General features: G+C 41.5%; 1 protein-coding gene and 1 long non-coding RNA gene across 2 annotated transcripts in view; one reads left to right on the forward strand and one right to left on the reverse strand.

Annotated features, from left to right (window-relative positions):
* The window catches only part of LOC150060537 (uncharacterized), a 491,819-nt gene that overhangs the window by 332,621 nt on the left and 131,757 nt on the right, over nt 1–27,441 (forward strand). The gene's annotated exons all lie outside the window — the stretch shown is intronic.
* LOC150060551 (uncharacterized protein C2orf78-like) lies at nt 511–15,991 on the reverse strand. The gene is given in 5 exon segments (XM_090336251.1): nt 511–1,845; nt 3,645–4,381; nt 9,452–9,505; nt 9,508–9,534; nt 15,931–15,991. Coding segments are annotated over 5 exon segments (2,214 nt in total).

The raw sequence follows: 27,441 nt of genomic DNA on the forward strand, positions 1-27,441 counted from the left end.
CGCTGTTTTCTCCCATTTTTGAAAAGTATTTTCTAAGTAGTATTTAGAACCCAACCTTAGAAATTAAGTCTTATAACACGGCTCCATGATTCTTCTAAAAGACAAAATGACCTTTCCTTTTTTCTTCCTACTCTTGGACTCTGTTGGTTCTGATGTCTTTAATCCTCCCATGCACAATTCAAGTGCAACTTTTCTCCACCCTCAATCCAATTTCTTCTTTCAAGTTTAACTTTTGAGTCCAAACTCTATCCAAAATGAAGCCCAACTTTGCAATATCATAAAACTCAAATGGGTTCTTTATTAGTCATATATTAAATTTCATTACATTTAATCGTTCAGGTTTATTAAGTTTTGGATATATTGTAGTAATATTATTCTACCAACATCTATGCATTTATATCAATATACTATATGCCTATATAAATGTTCATATTTATCTTTGTATATATATACATATATATTTTTATATATATATGGGAAAACATGTGGTACCCACAATCGCAGCAACTCTTACACTGTGTAGCCATAGTAGTGAGACACTTCCATATCTCTTTGCCTCTGAACAAAAAACTGCAGTTTCCCCAAAGCAGTGTATTGGGCAGCATTCTCACGCTCTTGCTGGGCCCGCCTTTTCATGGCTTCACGCTCTGGCCTTTGCTCCTTGGTGATGGGATTTGATACTACAGGGCCAGGAATATCGGGTTTCCTCCATGGAATTGGTTGGCGGCTGAAATCTTGGAGTAGGTACTGGTTATGAGGCTTAGGCGGTGAACGGAACTCGTTCCCAGCAGTGGAAACAGGCTTGTGCTGGACAGAAGCGCTGGATGAGGTTGAGTGGGGTTCAGGCCTAGCAACAGCAGACTGAGATACACTAGGCTGGGGAGCATTGGCCGATCCCTGTGTGTATGTATTGGTTACACTTGGCTGAGATGCTTTGGTGGAACCTCTGAGACTCGTGTTGGCAGAAGCTGGTTGAGACAGGCTGACTGCGGTAGGTTGAGCCGTGGTAGGATGAGGCCGTGCAGGGTATGGTACAGTGGGCCTCCTGGAGGCCAGAGACTGTGGCCTGTGAGGAACGGGTCGAGCCTGAGGCTTCTCTGGGGTTAGAAAAGGCAAAGGAACCAACTTGACCTTGCCAGGGGGAGGCAGCTCATCCTGGGATGGGGATGGACACTGGCTTTCACTCCTATCCCTCTTCTTGACTTGAATGTTTCTAGGGCCTTTACCCTCATGTGGAATATCCAGCCATGATTTCATGGCAGAGTCTCGTGTGCCGCTTGCAGTTTTCTTCTCATTCTTCTTTCCTAGGGCATGAAAAACCTGCACTGACTCCCACATCTGCACGCCTAGGTTGGTTCGAGGTCTTTTGAAGGTCTCTTGGCTAAGCTCAGGGTGGCTTCTCTTGTGCTTCATCTTGGGAATGCTTGCCTTCTCTTCTGCTTTCAGTTTGTTCCCTGACTGCTTGGTTTCTTCACATTTCTTGGGATTGCTTCCCCTGATCCTTTTGGGCTCATTCTGCCCATGGCTCTTTGTTTTGCTCACCCTGCTGGATGCAGGCTTTGGGGTCTGGGCTGTGTTCAGGGAAGCCTTGTCACTGGCTGGGGTGCTACACTCAGTTTCCTCTTCCTTCAGCAGGCCCTGTGGCTGCAGCTGCTGGCCTTTGGCCTCGGGAGTTCCATCCACACTTTCCAAGGTGTCGTGCTTGTTCTTGGACACTTGATCAGTGGAATACTTGGTGACCACAGAGTTTTCCTGCAGCAGAATCTCATTGATGGTGTCTGTATCTTTGATGTGGGTTATAGTAGAAATATTGGATTGCTGAAAATCTGTGAAGGAGGTGAAAATCTGGTTAAAATGAATGTCTTGACCATCACAGTGATATCTTTTAGCTACCCACTGTCACATTCCATTCCATTTGTCTCAAGACTCAGAGTATCCAAATTGGCCTTGTTCCATGTAGACTTCTGTCTTGGCCCTAAGGTTAATGTCGACCTGCAGCTGCTAAATGTCAGGTGGAGCATCCTGACTTTCTGTTAGTTTCTCAAAGGCAACCAGAGGCTTTCAAACCTTGCTTTCAATTTCATCCTAACGCGTATTCTCTGTGTCTGGATTTGCTGGAGGCAAGACCAAGGTACTAGGAATGTTTACTACTGGATTGATATTGGAATGTCTCCAAAGTCAGGTGACACATGTTTCTCTCAAGGACTTCAACATTTATGCTTGTAGGACTTGGGTTGTCTGCAGTTTGTGACTGGCAAAATTTATGATTCTAGAAAGTTGTGATTCTAGAAAAGTGTATGCATTGCCAGGGAAGTTTCTACTGATGTAAAGAAATCACAGCAGAAATCAGTCCCTGGTAAGTAACATGCTCCATTTATGCACCAATGATTTAAGGGCATTGTCATCACTGAGCAAGGTGTTTCTAGCAGCTAGTTTTAAGCACCATGGACAGGATCGTGAGTTGGAAGATCGTGATAGCTACTCTATGTAAAACTTGTGCTAATTCATTTTCATTATTTCTTTTCCCTTTTCCTCTATAGAATTGTTGTCAGTGAAATAAAAATGAAAGAAGTTTTAAAAGTAGGAAATGATTTGGACATCATGTATGGGTCAGAAGTAAAGTAGTTCCTTACTGTGTTCTTGACTCTGGGTTCAAACAACAAAAAACCCAGCTTTATAAAGTGTCATCTATTTATATAGTTGTCGATTATTGCCAGTGTCCTGTAAGTAAAATAGGTGTTGATTCTCACCCTGATCTGAGAGAACGGCAAGTGAGGGGCAGTCAGGGAGGGGAGGACAGGTTTAGCATGTTTTGAGTGCATTTCTGAGAGTTGAGTGTGTGTGCATGTGCATGTGTGTGTGAGGGAGAGACGGGGAGAATAGAGAGCTAGAGAATGTGATCATGCACTGGATGCTTCTGGGACTTGAACTCAGCCTTTTTTCTTTTGCTGCTTGACTTTTTCTTAGGCCTGATGTATTCTCGCTTTTTTTAGGCATCTATTGTCTGCATTTGGGAACTGACAATGAGATGTTGAAAACACTTTGCAGGCTGACTTTGAAATTTGTTCCTCAGCTCTCAGGCTCCTGATTAGCTAGGCCACAGGCATGATTCAGTGGTGCTCAGCTCCAGGGTGGAATTCCTGCCCATGAAATATGCAAAATATATATTCTCACCTGCTTCCTTTGGGCAGGTTCTCTGCACACAGTAAAGCAAGTTTATCTGCTATTATCAAAACTAATGTTTGACATATTTTCCAATGAAAGCAAAGAACTCGAACAAGAAGGGGATTAATTAGGGAGAATGGATTGTGAGGACAATGTAGACCATGGCCTCACTGAGTGTGCTTTGGGTGGCATCTAAGAGCAGCACAGCCATATTTCCTCACTTATGTATTTACTTAATTATCCAGTGCAATTAGTGGCAGCACTGAGGTTTGAAGCAGTCAGTGCTCCACCACTGGAGCCATACCCTTGGCCCTCTGCCTCATGGCAGAAATTGGAGGTCTCCTTGTGAGTGTGGTGGGTGAGACTGAGGATTTAGACTATATTTGTGGAGTAGTGGAGACTCTATGCAGATGCAGGTCAGCCCCTCCTTTTTGTGCTGCTAATCCTGTTCCTTTCTGTTGTCTGTGCTTACCTTGAACATTGGTTTCTGGGTGGTGTTGAGCAGACACAGAGTAGTAGATTCCAGAAGTGGAGACTGGTGGTGGGACATTTGCGGGCTGAACCTCTTGGAGCATCATCACGATTTCTGGCTGAGGAGCAAAGACCCTGCTCCCTGTATAGGACACAGAGCCATATGATTGCAGGCAGGGACCAGGTTCTCCAGATAATAGAGGGCCCACTGTGCTTTGGTTATAGTAGTAAATTTGGTTGTTTCGTTGGCAGGGAAGTAACAAGCTACTACTCTCTTGTTGTGGAATGTGAGATAACGTCCCCTGAACCAGGCTGGCAGACAGCGATGGATACAGAGGGACTATGGCATTTGCATCCGCATATCGAGATGTCATAGTCATTGAAGGGACTGCTGTGCCCTGGTCAATGAGAGTCAATGTGAAGTCTCCCAGTGCAGAGGACTTTTTATTGTGTCCTGTGTACTCCCATTCAAAAGCACTGGCACAGGAGGAGGCTGCAGTGGAGATGTGGCTCTGGCCAGTAACCCCTGACAGCATGGGTGTGCTGGAATGTTGGCAAAGACCCGTGAGTGGCTGCAAAGAGGTGCCAGAGGTTGATGGCAGTGGCCATGCTGAAGTGAAGGCTGGGGTGGAGACTGTGGAGATGTTGCAGCTGTTGCCTGTTAGAGAAGTGGCATCGTTCTCCACAGGAAGAGGAAGCTGTAGTGAGTTTGCAGCTCCAAGTAAAGATGGATGCTGGAAATTGTCTGCAAGAAGCAAGGGGTGGTTAAAAAATGGATAAGGTTGCCCAACTCTCACTGTTTTGGAGGAACAGCATATTGGAAGCTGGCTGTGACTGACTGGGAATGCTCTCATTCCAATAGCCACCCACATTCTTCTGATGAACTTGGCAAAGAGGTTCAACAGGAGACACCAAGTGGTTCCTGTGCTGTTTCCTAGGCAGAAGCAGGCTTCTCCTTCTTGTCCTGACTTTCCCTGAGTCACTCCTAACTGTGTCCTAGCATGTGAGCCTTTTGAATCTCAGGTATCCTCAGTGTACTTGTTAGATCACCCATTCAAGAGCAGGAAACCTAGGGGCAGAGGCCAGCCTGATTGGCTCAAATACTTCTTTTGAATTACTATGAGCACCGTGTTCCAAAGGGTGAGCAGGTGAAGAATGCCCAGAAATCAGGAGAACTTGAACTTCCTATAAGCCAGTGGATGTTGGTCTTGAGAAAATAGTTTGCATTTTTCTTGTTATTGTGTAACCTTATAGAAATCTCTGGCCATTTTTAGTGCTTACTTAAAACACAGACCAGAAGATAAGTAAAGAATACAATGACCACCTCAGAGTTCCCAATATACTTTTTGTAGGAAACCTGAAACCCTCTGCTGGGTTGGGTGGCTCACTCCGGTAATCCTAGCTACTCAGGAGGCTGAGATCTGAGGATTAGGGTTCAAAATCAGCTGGAGCACAAAAAGACCTGAGACTCTTATTTCCAATTAAGCTCCAGAAAACGGGAACTGGGACTTGGCTCTAGGGTAGGATGGTAGCTCTGAGCTGAAGAGCTGAGGGATTCTCCCAGGCCCTTGTCAAAACCCATGACCCACACAAAAGAAGAAAAGGAAGGGGCCAGGAGTTTGGCCTAGTGGTTGAAGTGCTTGCCTAGCATGCATGAAGACCCGGGTTCGATTCCTTGGTACCACATACACAGAAAAAAGCTAGAAGTGGTGTTGAGGCTCAAGTGGTAGAGCTCTAGCCTTGAGAAAGTCCAAGGACAGTGCTCAGGCCCTGAGCTCAAGCCCAGGACTGGCAAAAAAAAAAGAAGACTGAGACGTTCTGAACTTCAAGTCACTCATCAATGATATATTATACATGCTGAAAACAATGATATCAGTAATAATATTGAATAATGAATGTAAGTGACATATTATACATGACTGATATGGAACAAAATAGAAAGACATTAAAGCTAATTTGGATGTATGTCAAATATTCATTATAGTACACTTACCAATAAATAAAGTGATCTTATTACATATGCAATGTTGTGAAAACAAACATTTTCTCATCTATTTCAGACAAAAACCATCACAGGATTAGAAAGTGGTTTTGAATTATATGTGTGTGTGTGTGTGTGCGCGTGTGTGTGTGTGTGTGCGTGTGCATGTGTGTGTGTGTGTGTGTGTGCACGTTTTGTATTCTGGGAGTTGAACTGAAGTTGGTATAGGTGTAATGTGTGTGGAAGCAGAAAAATGCATTAAATGTAAATATTCAAGCAGTCACGCTTTGTTTTTGCTAGTCCTGTTCTTGAGCTCAGGGCCTGAGCACTGTCCTTGGACTTTCTCAAGGCCAGAGCTCTACTACTAGAGCCTCAGCACCACTTCTATCTTTTTTCTATGTGTGTGATACCAAGGAATTGATCCTGCATCTTCATGCATGCTAGGCAAGCACTCTACCACTAGGCCAAACTCCCAGCCCCCATGCTGTTTTTAAATACAGATTTTATTCTTATACTTCTGCATGTGAAATGTTTGAAATTATACTTTCAAGATAAAATTCTGGAAAGGACTATTTTGGACAATAGGGCCTAATATGTTTATGTAACTGTTGTATCATGTTTACAAGGTGAAAGTTTTCAGAGCTCAGAGGCTCAGAATTTCTATTTTCTGGTCTTTCTCAGCTTGTGGAAGCTGTTGAATTTCCTTAGCGAAAGCTTTCTTTCTCCACTTAAAGGCATACCCCTCCAATCTGTTCTTATATCGCTCATCTCTCATTCTTCTCCCTGGATTGACAATAGTGAATCTTCCTTTTCATGAACATGGATAACTCTTCATTTATTCGACTGCTCCTTTGATTTTCTCACCAAAGCTTGGTAATTTTCAGCATGTACATCTTACACCTATCTTTTGTAATTATTCTAAGTATCTCATAATTTTGGTAGTATAAATGGCACTCTCAATTCAATTTCCATTTGCTTATTGAGAATGATTAATCATTGTCTTCTGACCCTATATCCTGGACGTTAGGTAACTTGTTTTTTTTTTTTTACATCATCCCTCTTGCCATATACATGGTCATAATTGACATAGATCAATATTTTTGAATGTGCAGGAGACCTAGTATCCCTAGCACATGGGATAGTGTGGTTAGACAATCACTTTTTTTTTTTGCCTGTCCTGGGCTTGAGCTCAGGGCCTCGGCACTGTCCTTGGACTTTCTCAAGGCTAGAGCTCTACCACTTGAGCCTCAGGACCACTTCTGACTTTGTTGTTTTTTTTTTCCAATGTATGTGGTACCAAAGAATTGAACCTGGCTTTTTCGTGCATGCGAGGCAAACACTCTACCAGTAGGCCAAACTCCTAGTCCCAGACAATCACTTTTGTCAGGACATTAATACCAGATTGGACAATATAGCACAAATGTAGAAAAGAAAAAATCAGAACAAAGAAAGACAAACCAAAATGATTTCTCTAAATATCATACCTCAATGTAAAGATATTAATTGTTCTAGCTGGGTATTTAAATCAACTTAGTATAAATAGCAGCATCAAAAAATCTTTAAAAACCGTTTGAAATGGGAATTAATGCACCATCTATCTGGCAAATATCATGTAACCCTTATATAACAGTAAAAATATATATATATATATATAAACGTTTGAAAACCAATCTGAGAAAAATATTGATACAAATGTAAAATAAACACTTAGAATTCTATCATTATCATCATTATTTACAGCTTTTAGTTGAAACCTGCTTCTGATACAAATTAGAATACTTTATTAAAAAATGCATGTTCAGCTCTCATGATTCAAGGCTGTAATCCTAACTACTGGAGCTTGAGGTTTGAAAATTATTATTTCAAGCCAGTCCTTCCCATAAAGTCTGTAGGACTCTTATTAACGGTTAAATATCAAAACCTGGAATTGGAGACCTGATGAGTTGTAGAGCTCTACCTATAAGCTAAAAAGCTCAGAGACAGTGTCAAGCTTGGAGTTTAAATCTTGGTATTCATACAAGCACACACACACACACACACACACACACACACACACACACACACACACACACACTTCCATGAAGTCTAAATATAAGAATGAAAAGTAATGTTGAAATATATTACAGAACCTTCTGTGTAATCCCTCTCAAGAAATATTCCTTAAAATAATTTGGAATACATATCTAAAATGTTTACATTGCAAACTGTCAAGGCTCAGTAGCTCCCTTCTCTAATCCTATTTGGGAAACAGTCTGCTGGACAGTGGTTTGAGATCCATCTAGGCTGGTTACTGAACACCTCATCTCAATCAAATAAGCCCTCTGTTAGTAGATCATGACTGTGGCCCAAGGTACAAGAGAGTCCTTCCTAGGTGGTAGGATCATGGTTCAAGGTTTGCCTGACCTAAAATTTCATATCTTCAAAAAAAACCTAGCTAAAACAAAGAAAGCTAAAGGAGTGGCTGGCACCTGTGCCGGCCCTAAGTTAGTCAGGTTGACAAAAGGCTCGTTCAAAGCATCATCTGTATTCACAGTCAACTAGAAAAAAAAAACACATAACAAACCTAAAGCAGGAACCAGCTAAAAGTGACATCTCAGAAACTGCTTTTAATGATTCTCTGTTTTAACCTTAGTTGGCTTTTGGTCCATCAATGTGGCTAACACTAACTTCATTTTGCCTGGCTCTGGTTAGATTGCCCTCGGTTTTCTGTGTGTGGATTTAAAAATGTTTGATCCTCTTCAACATTCTATTGAAACCACCGCTGTTTTCTTGAGAATGTCTCCATGCTCTTCATGTCTTTGGCTCTGTCTTATTTCTCATCACCTTCTTCATCTTTTCTTCACCTCTAGTTCCTGGTGAACCTTTCCTTCTAGATCATCTGCCTCGTTCTAGTCCCGTCATCCCCTCTCTCTTCCTGTTTTTCTCTTTACCTTGTCTGAGCAGAAATATGGAAACACACACTATGCTTAAATTTACTACATTTGATATAAACGTAACTATATAGACATCAAAACCTATGACTCTAGAGACATAATGTTTTATTTCATAAATTAATATGTTTCTATGACATACAATCCCTTAGCCTAGTTTTGATTAAGTTCTAAATACTAAGTCCCAGTGATTGTAAATAGAGATTCCCTCCTGGAACACTTGTTGGTTAAACTTGTCATTTAAAATATGATGTAAAAATCAATGTTAATAAATTCTCCAATTAAAAAATTTTTACTACATTTGAAATACCAAAGTGGAACTAATTTTTAGAGGATACTGTTACAAATGAAGTATCTTGGTATAGGGATTTCAACAGGACTAGGTTTCCTTCTCCATTAGTTTGTTTAAAATTGACTCTCTGAAGAAATCTGTAGCTTCATTCTCCATTCATAAATGTCATTAAAAATACAGTGCTGGAGGCCCGGGAGTTTGGCCTAATAGTAGAGTGCTTGCCTAGCATGCATGAAGACCTGGGATCGATTCCTCGGTACCCCACATACATAGCAAAAATCTGGAAGTGGTGCTGAGGCTCAAGTGGTAGACTGCTAGCCTTGAGAAAGTCCAAGGACAGTGCTCAAGCCCTGAGCTCAAGCCCAAGACGGGCAAAAAAAATACAGTGCTGGAAAACAAAGCTATCACAAGATAAACAATTCATTTTCTTCATGTTGCAGACAAAGCAACAGATTTTTGTCACAAAGTAAATCATGTGGCTAAGTCATATATACCTAGTAAACATCACAGCCCAACATTTCTAATTCAATACTTGAAGCTGTTTTGATTCTACTATTAAATTTAGGGAGCAGGGGAGTCTAATGAAAACTCTAAATCCCTTTTTCTTCTTACCTGACATACTGAGACAATGGGTAATATCAACTGGAGAAACAAGGGATGAAGAATGACACTAGAGGATGTGTGCGTAGCTGAAGCTAAAGAGCAAGAGTGTGTCCAGTACGGAGCTCACTGGACACTGGTCACTAGCGATGATCCAAATATACGCCTGGACGATGCCATGGAAACCCCAAGATTCTACCAAGTAGTGATAGGTTCAGTGGGAGAATGATGTCATTACTCAGGCAGTTGAAAGGCCTGGAGTAGCCAATCACAAGATCAGAATCTGAACCAGAAGCTGGGTTTGGGTAGAGAATGGCAGGAGAGCTCTAGTAGCTCTTTAATGCTTGATCTTTGGTGACTTGAGGTCCTGCAAGACAGACAGGAAATCCCCTTTCGTCTACGTTCTTATATTGAGGACATCACCTCAGTGTTTCTCACCAATGTTCATTAATAGTTATTTTTAATTTGCTTATTTTGCTTTCTATATTATATGATAATTACATATTGCATATATAGTTCACATGTTTGAGGGATAAGGAAAGGGACTTTGAGATTGAAAACTTCATTGTTCTGAAACCGTTTAGTTGAGCCATTTGAATTTTCAAATAGTAGAAGCAGAATGAAAGAGCTTTTTACCTAGTTGAAGAGTAGTGTTGATGATACCTTGTAGAGGATGATGTCATCTAAGGCACTTGCTTTCTAGTTTCTTGCCCCTGAAATCCTTATTCTGGGTTGTTCTAGCCATGTTGGACTTGGATCCCTCTTTATATTTCTCTTGTTCACTTAGGAACTGGTTCTTGGAAAACCTATTAGGTTTTGCATTCTTTTTTATTTCATTTTAAAACTTAATTTACTTTATTCTTATTGTAGTGGTGGTATACAGAGGTATTGCAATTGCACAAGTCAGGTAATAAGTATATTTCCATTTATACAGTATCTTCCGTTCCCTCATGCTCTCCCAGTCCCTCTTGACTCTATCCACAAGTTATGTAGCTCACTTTCGTTGGTGTCCAGTGGGCTCCACTGCTCTGTTTTTGTCATTTTACCCTTGAGTTCTGTACACCTCCCAAACCCTTCTGAAGAGGTATACTTGAATACACCATACATAAGGTAAAGAAGACAGATCATCAAAAATTAAAAACTAAACAAAAGAAAGGGGGAAAAAGGATGTTTCTTCCCTCCACCTTTTGGAGTTCATTTCTGAATTTTATATGAATAAAAAGAGGCACATGGGCTTTGCATTTTTGTTTCTCTCCTAATGGTGCCCTCTTTTGTTCTCAATGTTTGTGATTATCTAGAATCCTTTCTAATTTATATCCCAATGCATTTTAGATCTCATTTTTGCACATCCAAAAGAACATGCACGATTTGTGTCTCTGAGTTTGGCTTAGCTCACCTAACATGATTTGTTCTAGTTCTATTTCCTTGCAGATGATATTACTTTATTCTTCCTAATGGCTGTGTAAAATTCCATTGTGTATAGGTACCACATAGTTTGGATCCACTCATCTATTGTGGGGCATCTGAGTTGCTCTATATCTTGCCTATTATGAATAGCGAAGCAATAAAAACGGTCTGTGTTTAGTTTTTTTGAGGAACCTCATACTGCTGTTCAGAGAGGTTGTACTCCTTTACATTCCCACCAATATGTAGAAGAGTTACTTTCCCCCCAAGATTTCCAACAATATTTGCAGTTCAAATTCACAATGTTGGACAATCTGACAGGGGTGAGATGGAACTTCAGAGTTGTTTTAATTTGCGTTTCCTTTATGGCCAGGGTTGATGAGCATTTCCTCAAGTGTATCTTTGCCATTCTCACCTCTTCTGAGAAATCTCTACTTAGCTCCCTTGCCCATTAAGTGATTGCTTTATAAGGTTTGGTAGGGGTTGGTTTCTTAAGCTCTTTGCGTATATTGGATATGAGGACTTTGATATATGGCTTGAAAAGGAAGATCTTTTCCCAGCAATCCTTTTTTTTTTTGCCAGTTCTTTCGCTTGAACTCAGGGTCTGGGCACCATCCATGGGCTTCTTTTGCTTAAAGCTAGCACTCTATCACTTGAGCCACAGCACCCCTTTTGGCTATTTCTGTTTATATGGTACTGAGGAATCCAACTCAGGGTTTCATGCATGTGTGGCAAGCACTGTACCACTAAGCCACATTCCAGTCTACTTGTAGTTTTTGAATGGCTGATTGGAGATAAGAATCTCACAAGGACTTTTTTTTTTGGCCAGTCCTGGGGCTTGAAGTCAGGGCCTGAGCTTTCTCAAGGCTAGAGCTCTACCACTTGAGCCACAGCACCAGTTCTGTCTTTTCTACATATGTGGTACCGAGGAATCAAACCCAGGTCTTCGTGCATGCTAGGCAAGCACTCTACCATAGGCCAAACTCCAGGCCCCACCCAGCAATTCTTTTTTTTAATTTTTTATTGTAATTAATAAAAATTTTACATGATATTTGCCAGATAGAAGGTGCATTAATTCACATACATTGATACCCTTTCACATGTCTTGGTACCCATTACCCTCCTCCCCACCCCCCACCCGTGTGGTTTCCCCCCCCACCAATTCTTTTATAGTTTATTTTTTTTTCTGGATTCTGTGCCTTGAGCTTTTTTGATCAAGGCTGTGCTCTATTGCTTAAGCCATAGTACCACTTCTGGCTCGTGGCTTAACTGTACATAAGAGTCTTGTCACAGACTTTCTTAACTGGGATGGCTTTGAACTGTGGTCTTCCTGAGTAGCTATGATTACAGGCATGAGCCCCTAGTACACCACGAGTTGTGCATTCTCATACTCATAGATGTCAACTCCTAGAGATACAGGTCTCTTTTTTGCATAGCCCTGATACTTTGAAAAGTAGTCTCTGCCCATTAGAAGCAAATACTAAAGAAATGGAATACACAGAGGAAGGCAGACTTCTGTCTGACTTAAAAGGCTTTTATTGTAAAGATGATATACATAGGGGGTACAGTTACTTAAGTCAGGTAACGAGTACATTTCCTTTTGAACAATGTTACCGCCTCCCTCATTCTCCCCCGGGTTTGCCTTCTCCCCACTTGAAGTTATATCGTTCATTTCCAACATAGTGTCTAGTCCGTGTCACTGCTAAATTGGCTTACCCTTTATCTCACCATTTCTGTGCTTCTTCCAGTGATAGCCAGACCAGTCCCCACAATTTGTGTCAGAAGAAAAGGAATGAATATGGAGTCCAAGATAAAAAGGATGTCATTCTAGTTGAAATTAACTGGTTTTACTTAACATGAAACTATCAAGCATATTCTGGAGCAAGGCTCCTATTGCAAACTCTACATAGTAATCTATTGGTTTGTGTACTTATAGTTGCTGAGAAACATTGCACAGAAAACCAACTAGCGTTACCTTTCTACAATTGTGATGATTATTTCTATGTCAAGATGACTTTACTCCTGCCTAGGTAAATCAGTACTGTCCATGGTAATAACTGGCTCAACCTCATGAGGCTTGCCCTCACGAGCCTACATCTCCAGCCCAGCTTCTGTGATATTCCCCAAGTCTCTGCATGTTTTCTGTATTGGGTAGACAGCATATGAGTAGGCCATCTGTTCAGATTGTTAGCAGAGTCCACAGCTACTGTAGAGGCATATACACAAGACACATTTATTATAGAAACAATCTTTGTTTTCATTCTTGTGTATATTTTTATTCTCTTTAAATAGTTGTACAAAGGCAGTATCAACCATCCATTTCCCATCAAGAGCTCCAGAAATCAAACCAATGGCTTAGTGATTGTCTGTTTTAAGAAGATGGAGTCATAGGATGTTCATTTGGGATGTTCATGTGCGACATGATGTGTGGGACATCACAGACCAGCATTCCACATTTTGTCTTGAAAGTAGCGAAAGAGCCAGGTGCTGGTGGCTCATGTCTGTAATCCTAGCTACTGAAGAGGCTGAGATCAGAGGATCACAGTTTCAAAGAAGCCTGGGTACCGTAGTCGAGGAGACTGTTATCTCCAATTCAACACCAGAAAACTGGAATGGCACTGTGGCTCAGAGACAATGCCCAAGGCCTGAGTTCAAACCCCTCGATCAAAAAAAAAAAATCAAATAGCAAATTCCCATTGGGTATGATCCAACTAAGGCTGTGCTGTATTGATGAAATCTACTCTCTTAGATACTATAGTTACAATACCTGGTCATGTGAGACATTCCACCAATGCTGGTTTAAAGGATGGGGGATCCATGAGTGATGGTATTTATTTATTTATTTATTTATGAGCCAGTCCTGTAGACTGAGCTCAGGGCCTTAGCACTGTCTTTGGGCTTTCTCAAGGCTGAAGCTCTAGCACTTGAGCCACAGCACCACTTCTCCCGTTTTCTATGTATGTGGTACCAAGATATCAAACCCGGGTCTTTGTGCTTGCTAGGGAAGCACTCTACTGCTAGGGCAAACTCCAGACCTGGTCCATGAGCATTTTTGTTCATGATCAGACCTCTACTGAAACTGCAACTCTCATTTGTGATTAACTAGAGATAAGAGCCCAAGGGGCTTTCATGCCCAAGCTGATTTCCAACCCCAATCCTCTGATCTCAGCTTCCTGACTTGCAAGAGTTAGAAGCAGAAATCTTTTCATTTGGTTGGCGGGAAAGATTTGTTAATAATTTAATGTGAAGTATAAATGTGCTCAATTGTAAGTTGCAAACCAATATGATATTAGGGATTTCTTTTCACTTTCATGTTTATTGAAGTTTTAGAATCAGGGAAGTTTTTCATAATTGTCAATGTTTGTTGTAACATTGCCACCTTGACAATGTCAAAGGTACTGATCAGTTTCTTTTGTGCCGTTATATATACATTTGTTCATTTCTTTTCATCTCTCTTTTTTTTTCTTTGCCAGTCCTCGACTTGATTTCAGGGCCTGAGCACTGTCCTTGGACTTTCTCAAGGCTAGAGCTCTACCACTTGAGCCTCAGCACCACTTCCACCTTTTTTCATGTATGTGGTACCGAGGAATCGAACCTGGGTCTTTGTGCATGCTGGGCAAGCACTCTACCACTAGGCCAAACTCCTGGTCCTCTTTTCATCTCTTTTTTTTGAAATTTAAACATTTTTACTGTTAGGGTGATTTACAGAGGGGTTACAATCAGATAAATCAGTTAATGAGTACATTGCCTTTTAAACAGGATTATCTGCTCCCTCATTATCTCCCAGTTTTTCCCCTTTCCTCTTCCCTGCCCCTGCCAGGTTATATAGTTCATTTCCAACAGTGGCTAGTGAGTCTCACTGCTGATGGTTTAGCCTTTGTCCCTTTGCTTTCCCTTCTCCTCCCCAAATCAAATGAACGTATATAAAGACAAAGGGTACATACATTTAAAAAATAGTGACAAAAGAGAATATACCAAGGAGAAAAAAGAAAGAAAAAAAGAAAGAATTGCAAACAGTACAATAAAAAATCTCTTGATTCCATTTCTTAGAGTTCATTTTGATCCTAGAGAACGTTCTATGATCATACGTACATAGCTATTGAGCCCTTGTGATCCTCTCCTAAGAACAGCTTCCGGTCCATTATATGATGAGTTGTCTCTGTCCCAGTGTAGCCAGGTGGCCTGTGGGCTCCATCCCTAATGTTTACGTTCCTCCTAGAGGTACTTGGATAGCTCCAGGGCTCAGATATGACCACCACTGCAGCCACTGCTGTTGTGACTGCTGGCACAATCACTGTATGTGGATACCGAATTCTGTCTTCTTATGCAAGCAGTTTATAATTTTCTTCTTTGGTATAAATCTCTGTATAAACAATAGCTACGTTGGAGTGACTGTCTAGATGTGAAAAGCTTGATGGGACCCTCAAGTTCTGCTTCCTCAGGGGACTTAGTTGGGTCAGTTATCCATCTGCCATCTTCTCCAAAATTCAACGTTTTAAAATCAATTTATTCAATTGTAACGTCTTTGTGAAAATGACTAGTAGGAAAAATGATACACATTCAGGTGTGTAAAAGTAGGGAGGTACTGGTGAACCATTCTAATAATCCTCAGGAAGCTGGGACCCGAGGATAATGGTAGAAGTAGATATGGATCAAGTGACTGTGCATTGGCCTCAAGTATGAGTAAAAAACAATGCAATATAGACTACATTTGGTTTCATTCTGAAAATGTACTATTGTGCCTCTGACTAGTGTACGTCTAAATGGTGTGATGAATTATATTTCAGGAAAGTTTTTTGTTTTATTGTGTGGGTCCTGTGGTTTGAACTCAGGGTCTGAGCACTCCCTCTGAGCTTTTTTGGCTTAAAGCCAGGTCTCAACCATATCAGCCAGAGCTCTTCTTTTGGCTTTTTGATGGTAAATTAGAAATAAGTGTCACACAAAATTATGTCACAGGAATGATCATTCCTGCATAGGCTGTCTTTGAAGAGCAATCCTCAGTCCGCAGCCTCTGCGCTAGCTAGGAATACAGGCACGAGCCAAGGGCTCAAGAAATGGTTTTCAGCAAAATTTAGTAAGCTTCCTACAATGATCCTCCACCCTGTGTCCTTCTACTCGGTTCTCCTTTCCTGTCCTCTCAGTCGCCATCGCCCACTCCCCATCCAGCTGTGCCTCTTGTGGCCTCTGAAGTGGAACACAGGGCCCTGCAGCTTGACTGCAGTGACTCATTGCTGTGCCTGTGCAAATGCCTGTCTCCCTGGGGTTCTCCTGGAATAGACACTAGGAGCAGATTTTGCTTGTGCTGGTCCTTTGCGGCGAGTGGTGTGGGAACCAGCAAGGCAAGAAGGAGCAGTACAGGACACATTTAGTGTTTTGTCTACTTCACATATTTGATCTTGTCCACCCAGTAACTCCAGATCCTCAGGTGGGAAATTTAGGTTGGAAATCTAGGTGCACTTGCATTCTCTGAGGAATTCAGACACTCAGGCCTCCATTGGAGGCCTCGACCTTTGAATTTAATGTGATCCCAGCCCACAGCTGAACCTCACAAATCAAGTGGACCAGTGATACTAGCCCTGTGTGTTTAGTGATTAATTGAAGTATTATAGCACATCTTGCTGCCCTGAATAATTAAATGGGTACTGAATAAATAAATAAATGATCCTAAATGATGAGGCCTTTCTCAGGGTGGACTTTATGCTACTTTGCTTCACTGGCTAGGCCCCAGGATAGCCTTTGTCCCCAGGATAACCATGAGCTCTTGGCTCTAATGTGGTAGATTTCTCTCATATCATGCATTTGCCTTTTCTTCTTCTCATCTTAGATAACTGCATCGTGTGTGTGTGTGTGTGTGTGTGTGTGTGTGTGTGTGTGTGTGCCAATACTGGGGGTAGAATTGAGGGCCAGTGTGTTTCACTTATCTTTTTCACTCAGTGCTACTGTAAACTTCCCTTTCCACTCTATGCTGCTCAAATTACAATGAGCTTATGACTTATTTGTCTGCCATTGCTGCCTTAGAGTCTCAGTATTCATCTCTCAGTCTCTTGATTGGCTAGGATTGCAAGGAAGAGCCATGACCACCTGGCTTCAAAGTGTGTGGGTCCCCTGCTTCACCTGCCCCTTAAAGCTCAACATTTTTCACAGTACCCTAGAGCCTTTTACTGTACTTTTTCTTGCCACTCCTAGAGCTTGATCTCAGCACCTGATCACTGCCCTTGGGCTTCTTTTGCTCAAGGCTAGCATTCTAACAGTTGAGCCACTGGGTGATTCCTGGCTTTTTCAGTGTATGTGGTAACAAGGAATTGAACTCAGGGCTTCATGCATGCTAGGCAAGCACTCTACCACTTGCTCATGCTCCAGGCGCTGTTTTCTCCCATTTTTGAAAAGTATTTTCTAAGTAGTATTTAGAACCCAACCTTAGAAATTAAGTCTTATAACACGGCTCCATGATTCTTCTAAAAGACAAAATGACCTTTCCTTTTTTCTTCCTACTCTTGGACTCTGTTGGTTCTGATGTCTTTAATCCTCCCATGCACAATTCAAGTGCAACTTTTCTCCACCCTCAATCCAATTTCTTCTTTCAAGTTTAACTTTTGAGTCCAAACTCTATCCAAAATGAAGCCAAACTTTGCAATATCATAAAACTCAAATGGGTTCTTTATTAGTCATATATTAAATTTCATTACATTTAATCGTTCAGGTTTATTAAGTTTTGGATATATTGTAGTAATATTATTCTACCAACATCTATGCATTTATATCAATATACTATATGCCTATATAAATGTTCATATTTATCTTTGTATATATATACATATATATTTTTATATATATATGGGAAAACATGTGGTACCCACAATCGCAGCAACTCTTACACTGTGTAGCCATAGTAGTGAGACACTTCCATATCTCTTTGCCTCTGAACAAAAAACTGCAGTTTCCCCAAAGCAGTGTATTGGGCAGCATTCTCACGCTCTTGCTGGGCCCGCCTTTTCATGGCTTCACGCTCTGGCCTTTGCTCCTTGGTGATGGGATTTGATACTACAGGGCCAGGAATATCGGGTTTCCTCCATGGAATTGGTTGGCGGCTGAAATCTTGGAGTAGGTACTGGTTATGAGGCTTAGGCGGTGAACGGAACTCGTTCCCAGCAGTGGAAACAGGCTTGTGCTGGACAGAAGCGCTGGATGAGGTTGAGTGGGGTTCAGGCCTAGCAACAGCAGACTGAGATACACTAGGCTGGGGAGCATTGGCCGATCCCTGTGTGTATGTATTGGTTACACTTGGCTGAGATGCTTTGGTGGAACCTCTGAGACTCGTGTTGGCAGAAGCTGGTTGAGACAGGCTGACTGCGGTAGGTTGAGCCGTGGTAGGATGAGGCCGTGCAGGGTATGGTACAGTGGGCCTCCTGGAGGCCAGAGACTGTGGCCTGTGAGGAACGGGTCGAGCCTGAGGCTTCTCTGGGGTTAGAAAAGGCAAAGGAACCAACTTGACCTTGCCAGGGGGAGGCAGCTCATCCTGGGATGGGGATGGACACTGGCTTTCACTCCTATCCCTCTTCTTGACTTGAATGTTTCTAGGGCCTTTACCCTCATGTGGAATATCCAGCCATGATTTCATGCAGAGTCTCGTGTGCCGCTTGCAGTTTTCTTCTCATTCTTCTTTCCTAGGGCATGAAAAACCTGCACTGACTCCCACATCTGCACGCCTAGGTTGGTTCGAGGTCTTTTGAAGGTCTCTTGGCTAAGCTCAGGGTGGCTTCTCTTGTGCTTCATCTTGGGAATGCTTGCCTTCTCTTCTGCTTTCAGTTTGTTCCCTGACTGCTTGGTTTCTTCACATTTCTTGGGATTGCTTCCCCTGATCCTTTTGGGCTCATTCTGCCCATGGCTCTTTGTTTTGCTCACCCTGCTGGATGCAGGCTTTGGGGTCTGGGCTGTGTTCAGGGAAGCCTTGTCACTGGCTGGGGTGCTACACTCAGTTTCCTCTTCCTTCAGCAGGCCCTGTGGCTGCAGCTGCTGGCCTTTGGCCTCGGGAGTTCCATCCACACTTTCCAAGGTGTCGTGCTTGTTCTTGGACACTTGATCAGTGGAATACTTGGTGACCACAGAGTTTTCCTGCAGCAGAATCTCATTGATGGTGTCTGTATCTTTGATGTGGGTTATAGTAGAAATATTGGATTGCTGAAAATCTGTGAAGGAGGTGAAAATCTGGTTAAAATGAATGTCTTGACCATCACAGTGATATCTTTTAGCTACCCACTGTCACATTCCATTCCATTTGTCTCAAGACTCAGAGTATCCAAATTGGCCTTGTTCCATGTAGACTTCTGTCTTGGCCCTAAGGTTAATGTCGACCTGCAGCTGCTAAATGTCAGGTGGAGCATCCTGACTTTCTGTTAGTTTCTCAAAGGCAACCAGAGGCTTTCAAACCTTGCTTTCAATTTCATCCTAACGCGTATTCTCTGTGTCTGGATTTGCTGGAGGCAAGACCAAGGTACTAGGAATGTTTACTACTGGATTGATATTGGAATGTCTCCAAAGTCAGGTGACACATGTTTCTCTCAAGGACTTCAACATTTATGCTTGTAGGACTTGGGTTGTCTGCAGTTTGTGACTGGCAAAATTTATGATTCTAGAAAGTTGTGATTCTAGAAAAGTGTATGCATTGCCAGGGAAGTTTCTACTGATGTAAAGAAATCACAGCAGAAATCAGTCCCTGGTAAGTAACATGCTCCATTTATGCACCAATGATTTAAGGGCATTGTCATCACTGAGCAAGGTGTTTCTAGCAGCTAGTTTTAAGCACCATGGACAGGATCGTGAGTTGGAAGATCGTGATAGCTACTCTATGTAAAACTTGTGCTAATTCATTTTCATTATTTCTTTTCCCTTTTCCTCTATAGAATTGTTGTCAGTGAAATAAAAATGAAAGAAGTTTTAAAAGTAGGAAATGATTTGGACATCATGTATGGGTCAGAAGTAAAGTAGTTCCTTACTGTGTTCTTGACTCTGGGTTCAAACAACAAAAAACCCAGCTTTATAAAGTGTCATCTATTTATATAGTTGTCGATTATTGCCAGTGTCCTGTAAGTAAAATAGGTGTTGATTCTCACCCTGATCTGAGAGAACGGCAAGTGAGGGGCAGTCAGGGAGGGGAGGACAGGTTTAGCATGTTTTGAGTGCATTTCTGAGAGTTGAGTGTGTGTGCATGTGCATGTGTGTGTGAGGGAGAGACGGGGAGAATAGAGAGCTAGAGAATGTGATCATGCACTGGATGCTTCTGGGACTTGAACTCAGCCTTTTTTCTTTTGCTGCTTGACTTTTTCTTAGGCCTGATGTATTCTCGCTTTTTTTAGGCATCTATTGTCTGCATTTGGGAACTGACAATGAGATGTTGAAAACACTTTGCAGGCTGACTTTGAAATTTGTTCCTCAGCTCTCAGGCTCCTGATTAGCTAGGCCACAGGCATGATTCAGTGGTGCTCAGCTCCAGGGTGGAATTCCTGCCCATGAAATATGCAAAATATATATTCTCACCTGCTTCCTTTGGGCAGGTTCTCTGCACACAGTAAAGCAAGTTTATCTGCTATTATCAAAACTAATGTTTGACATATTTTCCAATGAAAGCAAAGAACTCGAACAAGAAGGGGATTAATTAGGGAGAATGGATTGTGAGGACAATGTAGACCATGGCCTCACTGAGTGTGCTTTGGGTGGCATCTAAGAGCAGCACAGCCATATTTCCTCACTTATGTATTTACTTAATTATCCAGTGCAATTAGTGGCAGCACTGAGGTTTGAAGCAGTCAGTGCTCCACCACTGGAGCCATACCCTTGGCCCTCTGCCTCATGGCAGAAATTGGAGGTCTCCTTGTGAGTGTGGTGGGTGAGACTGAGGATTTAGACTATATTTGTGGAGTAGTGGAGACTCTATGCAGATGCAGGTCAGCCCCTCCTTTTTGTGCTGCTAATCCTGTTCCTTTCTGTTGTCTGTGCTTACCTTGAACATTGGTTTCTGGGTGGTGTTGAGCAGACACAGAGTAGTAGATTCCAGAAGTGGAGACTGGTGGTGGGACATTTGCGGGCTGAACCTCTTGGAGCATCATCACGATTTCTGGCTGAGGAGCAAAGACCCTGCTCCCTGTATAGGACACAGAGCCATATGATTGCAGGCAGGGACCAGGTTCTCCAGATAATAGAGGGCCCACTGTGCTTTGGTTATAGTAGTAAATTTGGTTGTTTCGTTGGCAGGGAAGTAACAAGCTACTACTCTCTTGTTGTGGAATGTGAGATAACGTCCCCTGAACCAGGCTGGCAGACAGCGATGGATACAGAGGGACTATGGCATTTGCATCCGCATATCGAGATGTCATAGTCATTGAAGGGACTGCTGTGCCCTGGTCAATGAGAGTCAATGTGAAGTCTCCCAGTGCAGAGGACTTTTTATTGTGTCCTGTGTACTCCCATTCAAAAGCACTGGCACAGGAGGAGGCTGCAGTGGAGATGTGGCTCTGGCCAGTAACCCCTGACAGCATGGGTGTGCTGGAATGTTGGCAAAGACCCGTGAGTGGCTGCAAAGAGGTGCCAGAGGTTGATGGCAGTGGCCATGCTGAAGTGAAGGCTGGGGTGGAGACTGTGGAGATGTTGCAGCTGTTGCCTGTTAGAGAAGTGGCATCGTTCTCCACAGGAAGAGGAAGCTGTAGTGAGTTTGCAGCTCCAAGTAAAGATGGATGCTGGAAATTGTCTGCAAGAAGCAAGGGGTGGTTAAAAAATGGATAAGGTTGCCCAACTCTCACTGTTTTGGAGGAACAGCATATTGGAAGCTGGCTGTGACTGACTGGGAATGCTCTCATTCCAATAGCCACCCACATTCTTCTGATGAACTTGGCAAAGAGGTTCAACAGGAGACACCAAGTGGTTCCTGTGCTGTTTCCTAGGCAGAAGCAGGCTTCTCCTTCTTGTCCTGACTTTCCCTGAGTCACTCCTAACTGTGTCCTAGCATGTGAGCCTTTTGAATCTCAGGTATCCTCAGTGTACTTGTTAGATCACCCATTCAAGAGCAGGAAACCTAGGGGCAGAGGCCAGCCTGATTGGCTCAAATACTTCTTTTGAATTACTATGAGCACCGTGTTCCAAAGGGTGAGCAGGTGAAGAATGCCCAGAAATCAGGAGAACTTGAACTTCCTATAAGCCAGTGGATGTTGGTCTTGAGAAAATAGTTTGCATTTTTCTTGTTATTGTGTAACCTTATAGAAATCTCTGGCCATTTTTAGTGCTTACTTAAAACACAGACCAGAAGATAAGTAAAGAATACAATGACCACCTCAGAGTTCCCAATATACTTTTTGTAGGAAACCTGAAACCCTCTGCTGGGTTGGGTGGCTCACTCCGGTAATCCTAGCTACTCAGGAGGCTGAGATCTGAGGATTAGGGTTCAAAATCAGCTGGAGCACAAAAAGACCTGAGACTCTTATTTCCAATTAAGCTCCAGAAAACGGGAACTGGGACTTGGCTCTAGGGTAGGATGGTAGCTCTGAGCTGAAGAGCTGAGGGATTCTCCCAGGCCCTTGTCAAAACCCATGACCCACACAAAAGAAGAAAAGGAAGGGGCCAGGAGTTTGGCCTAGTGGTTGAAGTGCTTGCCTAGCATGCATGAAGACCCGGGTTCGATTCCTTGGTACCACATACACAGAAAAAAGCTAGAAGTGGTGTTGAGGCTCAAGTGGTAGAGCTCTAGCCTTGAGAAAGTCCAAGGACAGTGCTCAGGCCCTGAGCTCAAGCCCAGGACTGGCAAAAAAAAAAGAAGACTGAGACGTTCTGAACTTCAAGTCACTCATCAATGATATATTATACATGCTGAAAACAATGATATCAGTAATAATATTGAATAATGAATGTAAGTGACATATTATACATGACTGATATGGAACAAAATAGAAAGACATTAAAGCTAATTTGGATGTATGTCAAATATTCATTATAGTACACTTACCAATAAATAAAGTGATCTTATTACATATGCAATGTTGTGAAAACAAACATTTTCTCATCTATTTCAGACAAAAACCATCACAGGATTAGAAAGTGGTTTTGAATTATATGTGTGTGTGTGTGTGCGCGTGTGTGTGTGTGTGTGTGCGTGTGCATGTGTGTGTGTGTGTGTGTGTGTGCGCGTTTTGTATTCTGGGAGTTGAACTGAAGTTGGTATAGGTGTAATGTGTGTGGAAGCAGAAAAATGCATTAAATGTAAATATTCAAGCAGTCACGCTTTGTTTTTGCTAGTCCTGTTCTTGAGCTCAGGGCCTGAGCACTGTCCTTGGACTTTCTCAAGGCCAGAGCTCTACTACTAGAGCCTCAGCACCACTTCTATCTTTTTTCTATGTGTGTGATACCAAGGAATTGATCCTGCATCTTCATGCATGCTAGGCAAGCACTCTACCACTAGGCCAAACTCCCAGCCCCCATGCTGTTTTTAAATACAGATTTTATTCTTATACTTCTGCATGTGAAATGTTTGAAATTATACTTTCAAGATAAAATTCTGGAAAGGACTATTTTGGACAATAGGGCCTAATATGTTTATGTAACTGTTGTATCATGTTTACAAGGTGAAAGTTTTCAGAGCTCAGAGGCTCAGAATTTCTATTTTCTGGTCTTTCTCAGCTTGTGGAAGCTGTTGAATTTCCTTAGCGAAAGCTTTCTTTCTCCACTTAAAGGCATACCCCTCCAATCTGTTCTTATATCGCTCATCTCTCATTCTTCTCCCTGGATTGACAATAGTGAATCTTCCTTTTCATGAACATGGATAACTCTTCATTTATTCGACTGCTCCTTTGATTTTCTCACCAAAGCTTGGTAATTTTCAGCATGTACATCTTACACCTATCTTTTGTAATTATTCTAAGTATCTCATAATTTTGGTAGTATAAATGGCACTCTCAATTCAATTTCCATTTGCTTATTGAGAATGATTAATCATTGTCTTCTGACCCTATATCCTGGACGTTAGGTAACTTGTTTTTTTTTTTTACATCATCCCTCTTGCCATATACATGGTCATAATTGACATAGATCAATATTTTTGAATGTGCAGGAGACCTAGTATCCCTAGCACATGGGATAGTGTGGTTAGACAATCACTTTTTTTTTTTGCCTGTCCTGGGCTTGAGCTCAGGGCCTCGGCACTGTCCTTGGACTTTCTCAAGGCTAGAGCTCTACCACTTGAGCCTCAGGACCACTTCTGACTTTGTTGTTTTTTTTTCCAATGTATGTGGTACCAAAGAATTGAACCTGGCTTTTTCGTGCATGCGAGGCAAACACTCTACCAGTAGGCCAAACTCCTAGTCCCAGACAATCACTTTTGTCAGGACATTAATACCAGATTGGACAATATAGCACAAATGTAGAAAAGAAAAAATCAGAACAAAGAAAGACAAACCAAAATGATTTCTCTAAATATCATACCTCAATGTAAAGATATTAATTGTTCTAGCTGGGTATTTAAATCAACTTAGTATAAATAGCAGCATCAAAAAATCTTTAAAAACCGTTTGAAATGGGAATTAATGCACCATCTATCTGGCAAATATCATGTAACCCTTATATAACAGTAAAAATATATATATATATATATAAACGTTTGAAAACCAATCTGAGAAAAATATTGATACAAATGTAAAATAAACACTTAGAATTCTATCATTATCATCATTATTTACAGCTTTTAGTTGAAACCTGCTTCTGATACAAATTAGAATACTTTATTAAAAAATGCATGTTCAGCTCTCATGATTCAAGGCTGTAATCCTAACTACTGGAGCTTGAGGTTTGAAAATTATTATTTCAAGCCAGTCCTTCCCATAAAGTCTGTAGGACTCTTATTAACGGTTAAATATCAAAACCTGGAATTGGAGACCTGATGAGTTGTAGAGCTCTACCTATAAGCTAAAAAGCTCAGAGACAGTGTCAAGCTTGGAGTTTAAATCTTGGTATTCATACAAGCACACACACACACACACACACACACACACACACACACACACACACACACTTCCATGAAGTCTAAATATAAGAATGAAAAGTAATGTTGAAATATATTACAGAACCTTCTGTGTAATCCCTCTCAAGAAATATTCCTTAAAATAATTTGGAATACATATCTAAAATGTTTACATTGCAAACTGTCAAGGCTCAGTAGCTCCCTTCTCTAATCCTATTTGGGAAACAGTCTGCTGGACAGTGGTTTGAGATCCATCTAGGCTGGTTACTGAACACCTCATCTCAATCAAATAAGCCCTCTGTTAGTAGATCATGACTGTGGCCCAAGGTACAAGAGAGTCCTTCCTAGGTGGTAGGATCATGGTTCAAGGTTTGCCTGACCTAAAATTTCATATCTTCAAAAAAAACCTAGCTAAAACAAAGAAAGCTAAAGGAGTGGCTGGCACCTGTGCCGGCCCTAAGTTAGTCAGGTTGACAAAAGGCTCGTTCAAAGCATCATCTGTATTCACAGTCAACTAGAAAAAAAAAAACACATAACAAACCTAAAGCAGGAACCAGCTAAAAGTGACATCTCAGAAACTGCCTTTAATGATTCTCTGTTTTAACCTTAGTTGGCTTTTGGTCCATCAATGTGGCTAACACTAACTTCATTTTGCCTGGCTCTGGTTAGATTGCCCTCGGTTTTCTGTGTGTGGATTTAAAAATGTTTGATCCTCTTCAACATTCTATTGAAACCACCGCTGTTTTCTTGAGAATGTCTCCATGCTCTTCATGTCTTTGGCTCTGTCTTATTTCTCATCACCTTCTTCATCTTTTCTTCACCTCTAGTTCCTGGTGAACCTTTCCTTCTAGATCATCTGCCTCGTTCTAGTCCCGTCATCCCCTCTCTCTTCCTGTTTTTCTCTTTACCTTGTCTGAGCAGAAATATGGAAACACACACTATGCTTAAATTTACTACATTTGATATAAACGTAACTATATAGACATCAAAACCTATGACTCTAGAGACATAATGTTTTATTTCATAAATTAATATGTTTCTATGACATACAATCCCTTAGCCTAGTTTTGATTAAGTTCTAAATACTAAGTCCCAGTGATTGTAAATAGAGATTCCCTCCTGGAACACTTGTTGGTTAAACTTGTCATTTAAAATATGATGTAAAAATCAATGTTAATAAATTCTCCAATTAAAAAATTTTTACTACATTTGAAATACCAAAGTGGAACTAATTTTTAGAGGATACTGTTACAAATGAAGTATCTTGGTATAGGGATTTCAACACGACTAGGTTTCCTTCTCCATTAGTTTGTTTAAAATTGACTCTCTGAAGAAATCTGTAGCTTCATTCTCCATTCATAAATGTCATTAAAAATACAGTGCTGGAGGCCCGGGAGTTTGGCCTAATAGTAGAGTGCTTGCCTAGCATGCATGAAGACCTGGGATCGATTCCTCGGTACCCCACATACATAGCAAAAATCTGGAAGTGGTGCTGAGGCTCAAGTGGTAGACTGCTAGCCTTGAGAAAGTCCAAGGACAGTGCTCAAGCCCTGAGCTCAAGCCCAAGACGGGCAAAAAAAATACAGTGCTGGAAAACAAAGCTATCACAAGATAAACAATTCATTTTCTTCATGTTGCAGACAAAGCAACAGATTTTTGTCACAAAGTAAATCATGTGGCTAAGTCATATATACCTAGTAAACATCACAGCCCAACATTTCTAATTCAATACTTGAAGCTGTTTTGATTCTACTATTAAATTTAGGGAGCAGGGGAGTCTAATGAAAACTCTAAATCCCTTTTTCTTCTTACCTGACATACTGAGACAATGGGTAATATCAACTGGAGAAACAAGGGATGAAGAATGACACTAGAGGATGTGTGCGTAGCTGAAGCTAAAGAGCAAGAGTGTGTCCAGTACGGAGCTCACTGGACACTGGTCACTAGCGATGATCCAAATATACGCCTGGACGATGCCATGGAAACCCCAAGATTCTACCAAGTAGTGATAGGTTCAGTGGGAGAATGATGTCATTACTCAGGCAGTTGAAAGGCCTGGAGTAGCCAATCACAAGATCAGAATCTGAACCAGAAGCTGGGTTTGGGTAGAGAATGGCAGGAGAGCTCTAGTAGCTCTTTAATGCTTGATCTTTGGTGACTTGAGGTCCTGCAAGACAGACAGGAAATCCCCTTTCGTCTACGTTCTTATATTGAGGACATCACCTCAGTGTTTCTCACCAATGTTCATTAATAGTTATTTTTAATTTGCTTATTTTGCTTTCTATATTATATGATAATTACATATTGCATATATAGTTCACATGTTTGAGGGATAAGGAAAGGGACTTTGAGATTGAAAACTTCATTGTTCTGAAACCGTTTAGTTGAGCCATTTGAATTTTCAAATAGTAGAAGCAGAATGAAAGAGCTTTTTACCTAGTTGAAGAGTAGTGTTGATGATACCTTGTAGAGGATGATGTCATCTAAGGCACTTGCTTTCTAGTTTCTTGCCCCTGAAATCCTTATTCTGGGTTGTTCTAGCCATGTTGGACTTGGATCCCTCTTTATATTTCTCTTGTTCACTTAGGAACTGGTTCTTGGA

The sequence above is a fragment of the Megascapheus bottae genome, chromosome 7 (assembly GCF_031878675.1).
Source record: "Megascapheus bottae isolate mThoBot1 chromosome 7, mThoBot2.hap1, whole genome shotgun sequence".
Lineage (NCBI taxonomy): Eukaryota > Metazoa > Chordata > Mammalia > Rodentia > Geomyidae > Megascapheus > Megascapheus bottae.